This window comes from Lactuca sativa, chromosome 1, assembly GCF_002870075.4.
Source record: "Lactuca sativa cultivar Salinas chromosome 1, Lsat_Salinas_v11, whole genome shotgun sequence".
NCBI lineage: Eukaryota > Viridiplantae > Streptophyta > Magnoliopsida > Asterales > Asteraceae > Lactuca > Lactuca sativa.
The window spans coordinates 233499279-233512029 of NC_056623.2; the positions used below are offsets into that span (position 1 = coordinate 233499279).

At 31.2% G+C, this 12751-nt stretch overlaps 2 protein-coding genes across 3 annotated transcripts; both read right to left on the minus strand.

The window, feature by feature from the left end:
* Positions 1–843: 843 nt before the first annotated feature.
* Positions 844–4179, minus strand: LOC111921705 (constitutive photomorphogenesis protein 10-like). Its single transcript, XM_023917289.3, has 4 exons — positions 4166–4179; positions 3397–3602; positions 3197–3262; positions 844–1368 (listed from the first exon to the last, which is right to left on the minus strand). The coding sequence occupies exons 1-4, from the start codon at positions 4177–4179 to the stop codon at positions 1337–1339; spliced, it is 318 nt and encodes a 105-aa protein (XP_023773057.3). The 3' UTR covers positions 844–1336.
* A 2499-nt stretch (positions 4180–6678) lies between these two features.
* Positions 6679–11524, minus strand: LOC111921703 (10-epi-juneol synthase). 2 transcript variants are annotated; one of them, XM_042895830.1, is made up of 7 exons: positions 11327–11524; positions 10938–11208; positions 10467–10842; positions 8060–8278; positions 7715–7853; positions 7312–7560; positions 6679–7071 (listed from the first exon to the last, which is right to left on the minus strand). In XM_042895830.1, exons 1-7 carry the CDS (start codon positions 11462–11464, stop codon positions 6775–6777), a joined length of 1689 nt encoding a protein of 562 aa, XP_042751764.1. In that variant the 5' UTR covers positions 11465–11524; the 3' UTR covers positions 6679–6774. The 2 variants fall into 2 exon arrangements, with proteins under 2 accessions (XP_042751764.1, XP_023773055.1); XM_023917287.2 differs by having other exon boundaries at positions 11333–11523.
* Positions 11525–12751: the final 1227 nt, after the last annotated feature.

A 12751-nucleotide genomic window follows, 5' to 3' on the forward strand; every position in this document is an offset into this window, starting at 1 on the left:
ATAGGAAGGTAAGTTACCTTCATTGGAGAAATTATAATAATTAGAAATCATGTGTTAGTATAGTCTTGATAATCTAGAAGTTAAAATCCGAGAGGCTGTCAAGAGAATAAGCTCGAGAAACATACGTGTATCAATAATTCATGTTTTTATTCTGCAATTAAAGTGAATTTTACTTTTCTATATGTGATGCTCTTGTATGTAGTTATTATATAACAAGTTCATGTTAAAAAATTATGATAAATATTATTTACTATTATTTACCATTATTTACCATTATTTACTAATAGTAATTATATGTAAACATGTTGTATGTGTACTTTTTACTAGTTAACGGGCAAAATATATATATATATATATATATATATATATATATATATATATATATATATATATATATATATATATATATATATATATATATATATATATATATATATATATATATATATATATATATAATGTATTAGTAAATGTCATTACCATGATTATTATAAGAAATACATGATTAACTATTGTAGTTAAAGAGTAGATGTTTCAGGATTACTATAGTAAAACAGTAAATATTTTAGAATTACTGTAGTAAAAGAGTAATTATTTTTATAATGATTATATGTATGTGTAAAAGAGTTAATATTATAAAAACCTTAAATTTTTAACTCGTAATTGAAAAAGCCATAATATTTTTTTTATTATTGCTATGGCCACAACTTTCTTGCAAAATTATCACTCTAGCCATTTAACAAGTTTGATGTTAACTTGGTTAATGTTTTTGCAAAATCAATCCTAAAAGTTCATATTTGGTCCCTGAGGTTTGGAAAAAAATTACACCACATGATTTTTTAACTTTATTTTTCTTTTTTTGTATACATTATTTATTTTCAGTATTTTTTATAAATATATATACCTTTTTTGTTTTCTTTTTTGTATATACTTTATTTATTTTCATTTTTTAACTTTATTTTTCATCAATTTGATTTATTTACCCTTTTACCTTTTGTTTTTTATTTTATAGTGTATATATAAAGTATATTAGAGTTTTTTTTTTTTTTTTTTTTTCATATTTCTTTTCGTATTATATTTTAATTTTTTCATCTTTTTATTTTTTTCTTATTTGTTTTCCAATTATTTGTTTTTATTTTCTTTTTGTATTTTTAACTTATATGGACCGAGTATTTTGAAAATCTTCCAATTTTAAAAAGCATGCACTTCCTAAACCATTTTACAATGTAATATACAAGAAAAACCGATACTTATACATGAAATATATAATATAATTCCTACATAATATATGAACGAGAAACACACATGACTATTTGGTTTCGTAAATGCTCAATTTTTACTTTGCAAATCGTTGAGTCCATTCTGCAGCTAATGTGTAACAACTTAAATTTTCAAAACAATTTTTCATTTCTTTAAAACATAATTTCATTTAAGACAAACCATAAGATCCAATGTAACATGGTCATAATACAAAACATATTAAATCCCAAGATCAAACGTATCCAATCTGCCTGTGTGTGTACGAGTCATGTCGGCGCCTTCCCACGGTCCTCACTAGTACTTGAAACACATTACACATAACATTGTAAGCAAGAAGCTTAGTGAGTTACCCAATATACCACTTACACACATACTCCTTTCCAGGCCATACTCCACACGACCTTCCGGTCCATGTGTCTCAGGGGACTTCCGTCCCAACCCGGTAAACCTTCCGGTCCTACCCGTGTCGACCTTCCGGTCCATAATTCCCTGACCTTCCGGTCCACATCATAATGCCTTCCGGCGCATATCAAGCATAGCATCCATATCACATACATAATGCATACAAAACAGGAAACTCATAGCATATGATACATATATCTCATAGCATACCAAACCTTTCGGTCACACATAGGTACCTTCCAGGTATAGTATAGTGAGAAGACTCACCTCAGATGTCTCAGTAAATCTCTGAATCGGTAGAAATACGATCTAGCCTCCGCCTAATCACATAAAGTAAATACTCTCATAAATATATCTCTCGGGACTAGACTCAACCCTCTCTTGGCACCCTCAGAAGGGCAAAAGACCATTTTACCCCTCTTGACTCAAAGGCCATATTGTTGACCAAATCCTAAAAGTCAACGATCAAACTTTGACCCGACTCGTCGAGTGCACTTGGGCCACTCGGCGAGTCTACACGCGTCCACTAACTCTCTAGTCTCGCTTGGCACGTCTAGTTCCTCCCCTTGCTCGACAAGTCACACCTGGCATGAATCGCAGGGCCACCCCGACTCAAATCGCCGAGTCTCAAGATCAACTCGGCGAGTTCCGCTTTGAACTCCAGTACTCTGATCCCCCCTGACTCACTGAGTTATTCCCCCAACTCGGCAAGTCCACTCACTGAGTGATTCATGGGAAACCCTAACCCTACTCGCCGAGTCTACCCTTGCACTCGGCGAGTTCATTCCATGCACAAACTCAAATGGCCTCTTGAGGTCAGATCTGTTCCTTGAATCCATAGATCTGACCTTCCCAAGCCTGATAAACACGTAAAGTTCAAATCTTGACACTCATGGGACGTCTAGGAGGCTTCACTTTGTGATTTAGCCCCAAAAGTAACATCCTTAGCTCAACACCACCATATCTCAACATAAAGCAAGTTGAGATAAGCTCTATAGATCACTATGGTTCCAGATCTGAAGTATCAAAGTGAATAGGGCCATATCCTCACAATCTTCTTCTAATAAAGGTCATAAAACTCTACATATATGGACTCCTTCCATAAAACAGATAAAGGGGCAATACAATACCTTAAAGATGAAGTCTCTTGCTCGAAATCCATAGATGCACAACCTCCTTGGTCTCCCCTAAGCTGGAAACACCTCCTTCTTGCAAGAATCAACCACAAAGATCAAGAAATGGCTCCTAACCTCTTACAAACACTCTAGCTCCTTTAGGGTTTCTCTCTAGGGTTTGGTAGCCGCAAATGACGGTCCTAAGGGCCTTTAAATAGGTCCCAAACCCAGCAAATTAGGGTTTCATTAAACAGTGTAGACTCGCCGAGTCCACCTCATGAACTCGCCGAGTCCAGTCATGAACCCGGATAAGAATCCGCGACCCTAGTCGGCGAGTCTAAGCACCAACTCGCCGAGTCCCCTCACAACCTCCAAAAATAAAAGAATAAAAATAATATACCTGGGAATCCGAATGTTACATAATGCATCATGTTTACTTCTGTCTACCAAATACAAATGAGTAATTCCTGGAACTTGAGGTTTATCTGCAACAATTGAAAAACAAAATTATCAACTTTATCCAAATTTCAGATTTCTAAAGATGCTAAAAGATTATAATATAACAATTCAAATAAGGAATTTAAGGATTAAACTATAACAAAAAGAATGAAATACATACAAGGGTTAGGGTTGGTGAAGATTGATCTCAAAGCAAGTAGCATCTTTGAAATTGTTAAAGCAGGACTCCAACTATTATCTTCCAAGATATCCAAGCTAACATTGCCTGTTGAATCTACATTGCAATGATATATTCGTGTTTTGAAATACAAAAAATAAAAACAAATAATTGGAAAACAAATAAGAAAAAAAAAATATAAAGATGAAAAAATTAAAATATAATACGAAAAGAAATATGAAATAAATAACTCTAATATACTCTATATATACATTATAAAATAGAAAACAATAGGTATAAAAGTTAAAAAAAATCAAACTGTTGAAAAATAAAGTTAAAAAATGAAAATAAATAAAGTATATAGAAAAAGCAAATAAAAATGTATATATATTTATAAAAAAACCGAAAATAAATAAAGTATACAAAAAACGAAAAATAAAGTTACAAAACCATGTGGTGTAATTTTTTGCAAACCTTAGGGACTTTTGAACATTTTAGGACTGATTTTGCAAAAAATTTAACCAAGTTAACCATAAAACTCGTTAAGTGGGCTAGAGTAATAATTCTACGAAAAAGTTGTGGCCATAGCAATAATAATAAAAATATTAGGGTTTTTTCCAATTACGGGTTAGAAATATAAGGCTTTTATAATATTAACTCATGTGTAAAATATATAGATTGTGAACTCACTAAACGTTGTCTTATCAGATACTATTAACATTTTTACATGACCCTCTGAGGGTAAACAAGGGGAAGAATCCAACTTGACTACCGTGGAAACCGCATTACTCTTGAAAATTATGTTTAAAAGTCTCCAGCAGTTTATTTCAATAAATTATATTTTAAGTAATAAAGTTTAACCTGAATTTATGTGTGTTTATTTAAACTCTTAAAATGTCATTTTTATAAATGAAGTTTTATTATTATTCAAATGGAAACCAAATCAGATATTTTATTACCGCAGTAAAAAAAAAAAAAAATTTCGTAAAAATGATTTAGGGTGTTACAATCACCAATTCTAGCTTACTAAATATTTACAACCATCGGTTAACTTAAAATGGGGTACATGCACCACCTACAACGACATCACTGGTTTTTGTGATTATGGAGAAAGGCCTTAACTTTAGTGATGGTATTAATCTAATTAGTAGTTTAGTACGTAAACCATGCATGGATCTGCTCTGTTGGAAGTTTATCCTTGTTCTCCTCTGCCGTTAAGGAATTATAAATATATGGATTTATTATCCTTAAAACACAACGCTCCATGTGTATACATTTTTATGCTGGTCGTCCGGCTGAATATACCACACACCATTTATGTAGATTTTTTTAACAATATATCATCGATCGTTTGTGTGCTTGCCACTACTCCCCTTTCTAAATGTCTCTAATATAAAACTATACTTGCTCAATACATCAAAGAAGGTTCTTAAAACCACCCCGGGCCTCATCACGGTTTGGCCCCAAAAATAATTTCGCTATATTTCTTTTTATATATAACCTGTGTTGCGTGCAAGCTCGAGCTCAAACTATGTTTAGACTAGCTGGTTAACGATGAGCGTCTCTTGCTAAAAAATGGAGCTAGTTCGACTCCTTTCTGAGGCCTCGTTTGATACGCATCTTTCCATATCTAAACAGATATTTCTGGCTGAATAGACCAGAAAGACTGTTTGATTTGCACAAAAGAATGAGTCTTTCCCGGTAAGATATGTCTTTTCCAGAAAACTCCAAAATCATATCTTTCTGGCTGAATTGGCTGGAAAGACAATTATACACCAAACCCCGTCTCTTTCTTTCTTTATTGGATTATTAATTTTTTTTAAATTTATTTTTTATTGAATTATTACTTTTTTTCATCATTCAGCACAGCCAATCAGATGTACAATCAAACAGCATAGTTTCTTTCCCAGTCAGAAAATTTCCTAGACAACACTTTTCCAGACAGAAACTATCAAACGGAACCTCAGTCTATCAGTTTTTAACTTTTTTTAAAAAAAAAATTATACTCCACAGTTAATATACAAAGGTTTATATGAACATACGAAGATAAATGATATATAGTGCCACATAATTGGACCCACTCGACAAAAGTTTTATTTGCTGTAATTTATTTATTTATTATTCATACAGCAAAAAATTACACTCCTATATTATTTAAAAAAGTTGCAGTGATGTTATCTTTACATTTGATTTTTTAGTTTATTTGTAACATTATTTTATATTATTTAACTAATATATACTCCTATATAGTTTTCAAATAACTTTTATATTATGAAACAGATTAACATGAGATTTTATAAAGTAATTATTAATTTTTTTTATGTGGAAAAAATTACACTCCTTTTATCTTAAATCAAATCAGACATTAAAATACGAATTTTAAATGTTATTAAAAAAAGTTCCACTGCTGTTATTTTTACATTTGACTATTTAGTTTATTTATAACATTGTTTTACATTATTGAAATTTAATTACTACATACTACTATATCGTATATAGTTTTCAAATACCTTTTATATTATGAAACAAATTAATATGAGATTTTATAAAGTAATTGTTAAGAAAATGTTGATACTAACTCATATGAGGATGATTATAAAAGTTGACATGATATAACTAAAAAATCAAGTTTTTATATGGTGTAGATAATCTTGATGATATTTCATTTCAAACTATAGATCTGGCTAAAAACATCAAATTAGTTTTTCTTCCACAAATATAACTTGAAAAAATACAATACTAATAATGTCTTTCATATTTATACTATACAGAAAATATAGTTGAATTAGTAGCTTTCAAAAAAACAATATTTTGTTCTGGTATATGTGAAACATTTTTTTTAATAAAATGTCCTCATTTTTTTTAAATTTACCTAAAAAGGAATAGAGAAATGTAAGTTTTTATAGTCAAAGTAAATATATTTTAAATTATCTTAGTTGTGAAGGAAAATATTTTAAAAACATATTATTTATTTTATGAGCATTCGGTTTTGCTATTGTTTTTCCGGTTTTTATATGAACAAAAAGAAAAAGATCGGGTACGAAAATTGGTATTTTTAAAACCCAAAAATCAAATTGATTGGTTTTCACTGTGTTCCAACTTTTTGTTTTTTGTTCACCATTGGTTTTTCATGCCTTTTCAATTGTATTGGTCTTGGTATTTACTATTTAACTAACACCCCTAAAACTCGTCCAATTTTTGGCGATCGGCCCCATTTTTTATTCTGCCCCGGGCCTCAAACCAACTTGGGACGGCCCTGGCAGAAACTATATAACATTAACCCAATCCACATCTGCTTGATGTAGATTTAACATATTATTATTAATCATTAAGCAAATTGTTGCCAATGAATAAGCTAAAGAAATGACAATGACTCGATCATTAATACTTTGGAACAGAATCTATGAATAACAGCGTAACGTACTCCACAATTGTGTTTTCTGGAAAAGTGAACCTGTCATTGTACCTATATATCGTATCAGTCATTCTAGAAAGATTAAGAATTGGTGCAAGAAGTTCCATTGAAACTTCAGTTGGCTTAAGACATCCCTCGTTGATATCTTTCCAATTATTTTCAATCATTTTCTTGAGTTCATTAACAGCTACATTTTCTGGCACCCCGAAAGTCTTCATATACGTATGCACTGATTCGACTTGTTGTGCTCTTTCACCCTCAAACTACATATAAACATTTCACCATGTTAAAAAATTAATTTTAAAATTTTAAGATAAACTCTAAATTTAGTATGTTGTTTGTTGTTAGATAGCTATAGATTTTATTTATATACTTCTAATGCCAGGAGAAAATAACAATAATGGTTATTGTAAACATCTACATTTGGATATTGAAGGAATATACTTATTATTTTCTAAAAATAGTAGTTTCTGTAATGAAATGTAGAATTACGAATCACAAACCTGGTAAGTTGTAACATCATTATAAATTCTTCCTAGTAACTTTGCAGCTTCCTCAATATTTGTACGACTTTCATACCAAGCCAAAGCCTTGTCACAAACAATATCTCCCATAACCATTAAAGAAGATTTTATGAAAACATCATACGTAGAAGTAATTAATCCATTCCTCAAATACTCTTCGAATGATGGCACGTGTCTATGATATCTCCACTCAGCCTCTTGTAGGTAACCTCCAGCTAGTTCTTGAAACTAGCTTACCATGACATATATGAAAAAAAAGGTAGTATATATATATATATATATATATATATATATATATATATATATATATATATATATATATATATATATATATATACAAATAAATGGAATCTACATTACACAAGGTGAAACGGTATCATACTGCTTGTTTTGAAGCATAAACCCTGTCTGCTCTTCCCTCTCTAGATAGTTGTTTTTCAACTTCAGTAAGCTCGTTCAAGAGAATGTTGTAGAGTGGTTTAATATATTCCGGGAGTTGTTCCATAACATTAATTTCCCAACTATAAACGAAATCAAGTTTTCATCAAATAATCCTTGTAGAATAATTTATGCTACTAAATATATGGGGTAAACCACCATTTAATTTTATCATCACATAATTTTTTGTTATTGAACATAATGTTAAAGGTTAAGAGCACATTAAATAACTATACTTGTTTATGGCACTAGTTAGAAGCTGAAGCTCTATTGTCTTCAATAACTATACCTGTTTATGGCACTAGTTAAAAGTCGAAGCTCTTCAATAGTACCATATGCATCATATATGTCATCTAACACCAAAATTAGTTGAACCATTTTCGCTAGTACGATTCTAGATTGAGAGTAATCAGGCTCCGGAAATATAGCGATTGCCCATAAGTAAACTTCAGGTGTTCTATCTCTTGCATAAGGAGTTATAGTCTTGAAATCCATGTCCTTGATCCACCTAAATGACAAGAATATCATACAAGCTCTCTTATTTCAGGAGCATGAAGACTAATATGCTTTTAAATTCTAATAATTATGCCAATTGGTATTTATACACTAGTATTAACTTGTGCGGAGTGCATTTATGTACATGTTATGTTGGATTAACAAATGAGTAATCGTATTCACTGCATGAAGAATTTCCCTTTTATCATTATTGTAACACGCTCAAAGCTTAAATCTATAATATAATGATATTTCAACAAATGTTGAGAAACACATTAAAGTAAATTTACTAGGGCATAAGTTTATTTAGTGTTAGAAAAACAGGGTGTTTAGATTACTTGGAATACCGAGAGTGGTGAAAGCATAATCAAATTAAAGTATTTTAATGGTACTTTTGAAATCTCAATTGGATAAAACTCAGCAAAGTTCAAGAACAAAGAACGTGGAAGAAGTGACTTTCTTGTGTGTGTGCAAGTAAAAACGAGAATGACCAAATAACACGAGTATAACCTCCTGTCTAAAGACTACCAAATTGATAGTTACATGCAATAACTTCATGTTTGAAAAGTGACACAAAAACTGTCACTAACTACCTTAAAGTCGGGTCTAAAAGAGAGTCATAAAACCGAGTCTAAAATTTCAAATTCACAACCCTACGCCTCATGTCGTTCAGAACCTTGGAGAATATTTAGAGACATAAAATAAAAATGTGATGGTGATATGTGCGAAATAAAATGAAAAAGGTAATTGTTATATATAGGAAAACGAAATACTTTGATCATCACCCAAAGAAAAACCGAGAGACAAAAAACTAATGGTTAAATGTGGGAAGACCGAGAATACTTAAAAGAAAAACTGAACCTGTATGTAAGAGTAGACGATGAGGTCCCATAACAACTATTACTTGTTTTCAAAGTCTCGGTTTTCCTAAATACAACCATTACCCCCTCTGTTTCAGTCTTAAAGTGTTCCCACATATAAACATATATACATCAATGACTTTTCCATCTCAAAATAGAAACATCATCAAATGCCAAATATCCTACAAACCATTTTCGGTGTTGTATATAAGCATCTAACGATACCACACTATTGTTTTTTTTACTCAACAGTCATTATGGAAAGTTGGAAAAGTTCTAGGTATTTAACTTTTGAGAAAGGGTAACCTTTAAACAAAAAAAATTACTTTAAAAATATACAACTTTCCCCAAATTTCTATTTGGTACGCTTAACAGAAGTTAATCTGTAAACCGAATACCCAAGCAAAATAAAAAAGTATCGAAAAGGTTTTAGGTTGTAATTGGAAAAAGAAAATTAACCTTTTGGTTGAAACTGTAAAAATATAATATATTTAGATCTATTATAAAATCAACCATTATAAATATTGTTATTGTTTTTATTGAAATAATACACCAACAATTTTGTTAATACTTTTATGTTACAAAAAAAGTTAGTATTACGATATTTAAAGTATTTTAAAGTTTATCGATAGGTTTTGTTTTATTTGATTAATATAAAATAATATATAGTTTAGATATGTAAATAAATAAAGTGACACTCGCTTATAAAAGTAAAGGATGAGCAAAATCAAAATCAAAATCAAAATTTCAAAAACAGATAAAATTGAAATAAAAAAACCAAAATCAAACCAAATTGATATTGAAAAACAAAAATTAAACTGTTGATTTCGGGTTTGGTTATTTAAAATAGAAAAATTCGGTTTGGGTTTAGTTTGGACTTCTATAACGATCCACAAAACCAAAACCGACCGAATATTTAAAACCGAATCATTAACGGATTCAAGGAACGGAAACCGTACTATACATTATATAATTTATTTAATAAATTTACTATATTAGTAATAATTATTGTATTATTTAGTTAGAATTAGAAGCATATAGTTAGTGCTTAAGGCGTGAGTTTGTATATTTAATATATTATTAATAATTATTTATAGTAACTTACTAGTTGAAACAAAAAATTAAAAAAAAACCCATGTATTGAAACTAAAAAACCGAAATCCATCAACCCACTTGTTGATACTTAAAAACCGAAAAATCAATCTAGGAAACCGAGTTTATGTATTCCTAACATTACATGTTTATGGAATTTCTAAAAGCATTAGTGATTTTTTAGTTTTTTAGAAAAACATAAATCAATAACTAGAAATTTTGTTTATGTTTGGTTAATACCTAACTTACTCTGTGAAGATGCGCAGTTCTTCCTTGTGTAGTTGCTGAAGGTAGTTGACGTGAGTATTTGCAAGCTTTGATAGTGAATCATACGTGGAACATTCTTTTTCATAGTTGGAGAAATATAACCTTGCTTCTACAATATGCATCCCACGATGAAAATAACTCCTCAATGCATGTCTCACCTGTCGTGCAAGATTACCTTCAAGAGTGTCTACAACATCTACAAGATGAGCTTCTGTGAAGACGATAGCTTCATCTAAAATAGATTCTCCTCTTATTCTCAGTTGTGTAGATTCATAAAAACTTAACATGCCCCTCACATCAGCTGTAATATATTCCTTGAATTTACCTGAGCTATGGTCTTTGAACTTGTTAAACACATCTGTGCAATCATATATAGCAAACAGTTTTAACATGAACAAATCAAACAATATTGTTTAAAATCATGTTTAACATATCACTGGAAGTAGCATATACCACAAGACAATTTATAACCATGTTGTCTGAAAACTTGGAAGTTGGTCGAAACTGTATGAAGATCAGCTTGATCATAATCTTCCATGTTCAGCTCCTTGAAAAGTTTGTCAAGTTGACATTCAATCTCTTCCCGAAACATATATCTCAAGCCAAGACGGTAGACAGAATTGATCAAACATAATTTCGCATTTGAATCCATGTTTACATTAATTATCAATCTTCTCAGCTCTTCTTTTGGCTCGTCAATGGCTTTAGCGTATGCTTCCAACTCCTAGAAATTAAAAGGAAACCACACGTAGTCAAATTTAACGAAACGATACAATAAAAACCCCTCCTTACATGAGGGTATGCATGGTTAATTTGATCCGTATTTAATGCGAAGTACGTACTCTTACCAAATAGTCAACAGTTAACGACAATAAACGATCATCCCAGATAGGAGGAGGGAAGTTGGCAACAGGACGCACTGGATCTGTGCTAGTTTTGCTGTTTTCTTTCTGGGTGGTATTAGATTCATTTGCGGCCATTTCTTGAAGGTGTTGATATAGTTTTGGGTGAACTTGTATGTATCATGACTGTAATACTATGAGTATTTATAGACTATAACGCCATTGAATTGCAGTTGAATATCAATAATCAAAATCAAACAGAGATTGTGTTTATGACTTTTCAATTTGGTACCACAAAAAGTTATGTGTGGTGGGCCTTTTCCTATGTTCGATAGATACCTACTTTTGTTCATATTCACTTTATCTTTCATAATTTAAAGTTATCATGTTTTTTTCATTTTCCCACGTCATTAGCATTTTGTCAAGGAAAAAAAACCTTAAAAGCATCATGTCTATCTATCATAAACGAGCCATTTTGAGTTAGAAATGGCATTCCAAAAGGAAATATATGTAACAATTGGTTGTTATGGACTAAAAGTTTTTTAGAGCAAATAAAAAAAAATGAATGTGATATTCTAGAAATCATAATTTCAATCCATTTTTTTTGACTTGATTATGCAAAAAAAAAATTATATTGTAGTTTGTTACGAGTTTGATCCCTCTAATTAATATTGATGGAAATGAGATTTTATGTCATCATAGAATACATTTATCTCGTAATATCATCATAGTGAATATAATTTTTTTAACTCTATTGTAAAATTTACGGAATACATATTGTAAAATTTACTAGTTTGACTTGGTTATGCAAAAAAATTATATTGTAATTTGTTACCGGTCAAACCTTAAGATCGTCCATCCTCTGAAATCGTGAAGAGTACTCTTGAAATCTGGTCCAGTCTGACACCTCAGTCCATCTCTCACACTGTCAACTGAAGGCCCTAATCTTCACTCTGGCTGACGAATCCTCGTTCTCACTTCCAATATTACAGCACCACTGAACTCTAACCAAACACAAACCATGCGAGAAATGCAATTCTCTTGAACATCCGATGACCAACCACTTATACATCTAACACCTGCAACGGACTCCACTATCTTCATGCTACCAGTCTTTCCCTAGCAACGGTAGTGCCTTGAACTCCAAAGTTCATCCATAGACAATTGTCGACCATACCTGAACCATGATAGATCCATTGAACGCTGACTTCACTTGAGAACTATCGTTCTAACCCTGACCGAATATCCTCTAAATAATACCCCGCACATATCCTAACGAAGATCTGGAATGGTAACGGTACACGCAGAACTCGCTCCGCAAGATGCATCCCTCAGTGGGTTCATCAAGGATTTTTCGACATGCAGGATGGCATATATGATCCTTGATAACCCAAACACTAGCAGAAGACTGGCCCGAGATCTGAC

Excerpts from the sequence above, each read along its gene's own strand:
- LOC111921705 (XM_023917289.3), bottom strand. Across the intron at positions 3,263-3,396 it reads CTTCACCAACCCTAACCCTT|ATAAACCTCAAGTTCCAGGA; the intron begins GTATGTATTTCA and ends CAATTGTTGCAG. Across the intron at positions 1,369-3,196 it reads AAGTAAACATGATGCATTAT|CTGCAGAATGGACTCAACGA; the intron begins GTAACATTCGGA and ends GTTACACATTAG.
- LOC111921703 (XM_042895830.1), bottom strand. The coding sequence starts at position 11,464 with ATGGCCGCAAATGAATCTAATACCACCCAGAAAGAAAACAGCAAAACT. Across the intron at positions 11,209-11,326 it reads CTGTTGACTATTTGGTAAGA|GAGTTGGAAGCATACGCTAA; the intron begins GTACGTACTTCG and ends TTTAATTTCTAG. Across the intron at positions 10,843-10,937 it reads TGGTTATAAATTGTCTTGTG|ATGTGTTTAACAAGTTCAAA; the intron begins GTATATGCTACT and ends ATGATTGCACAG.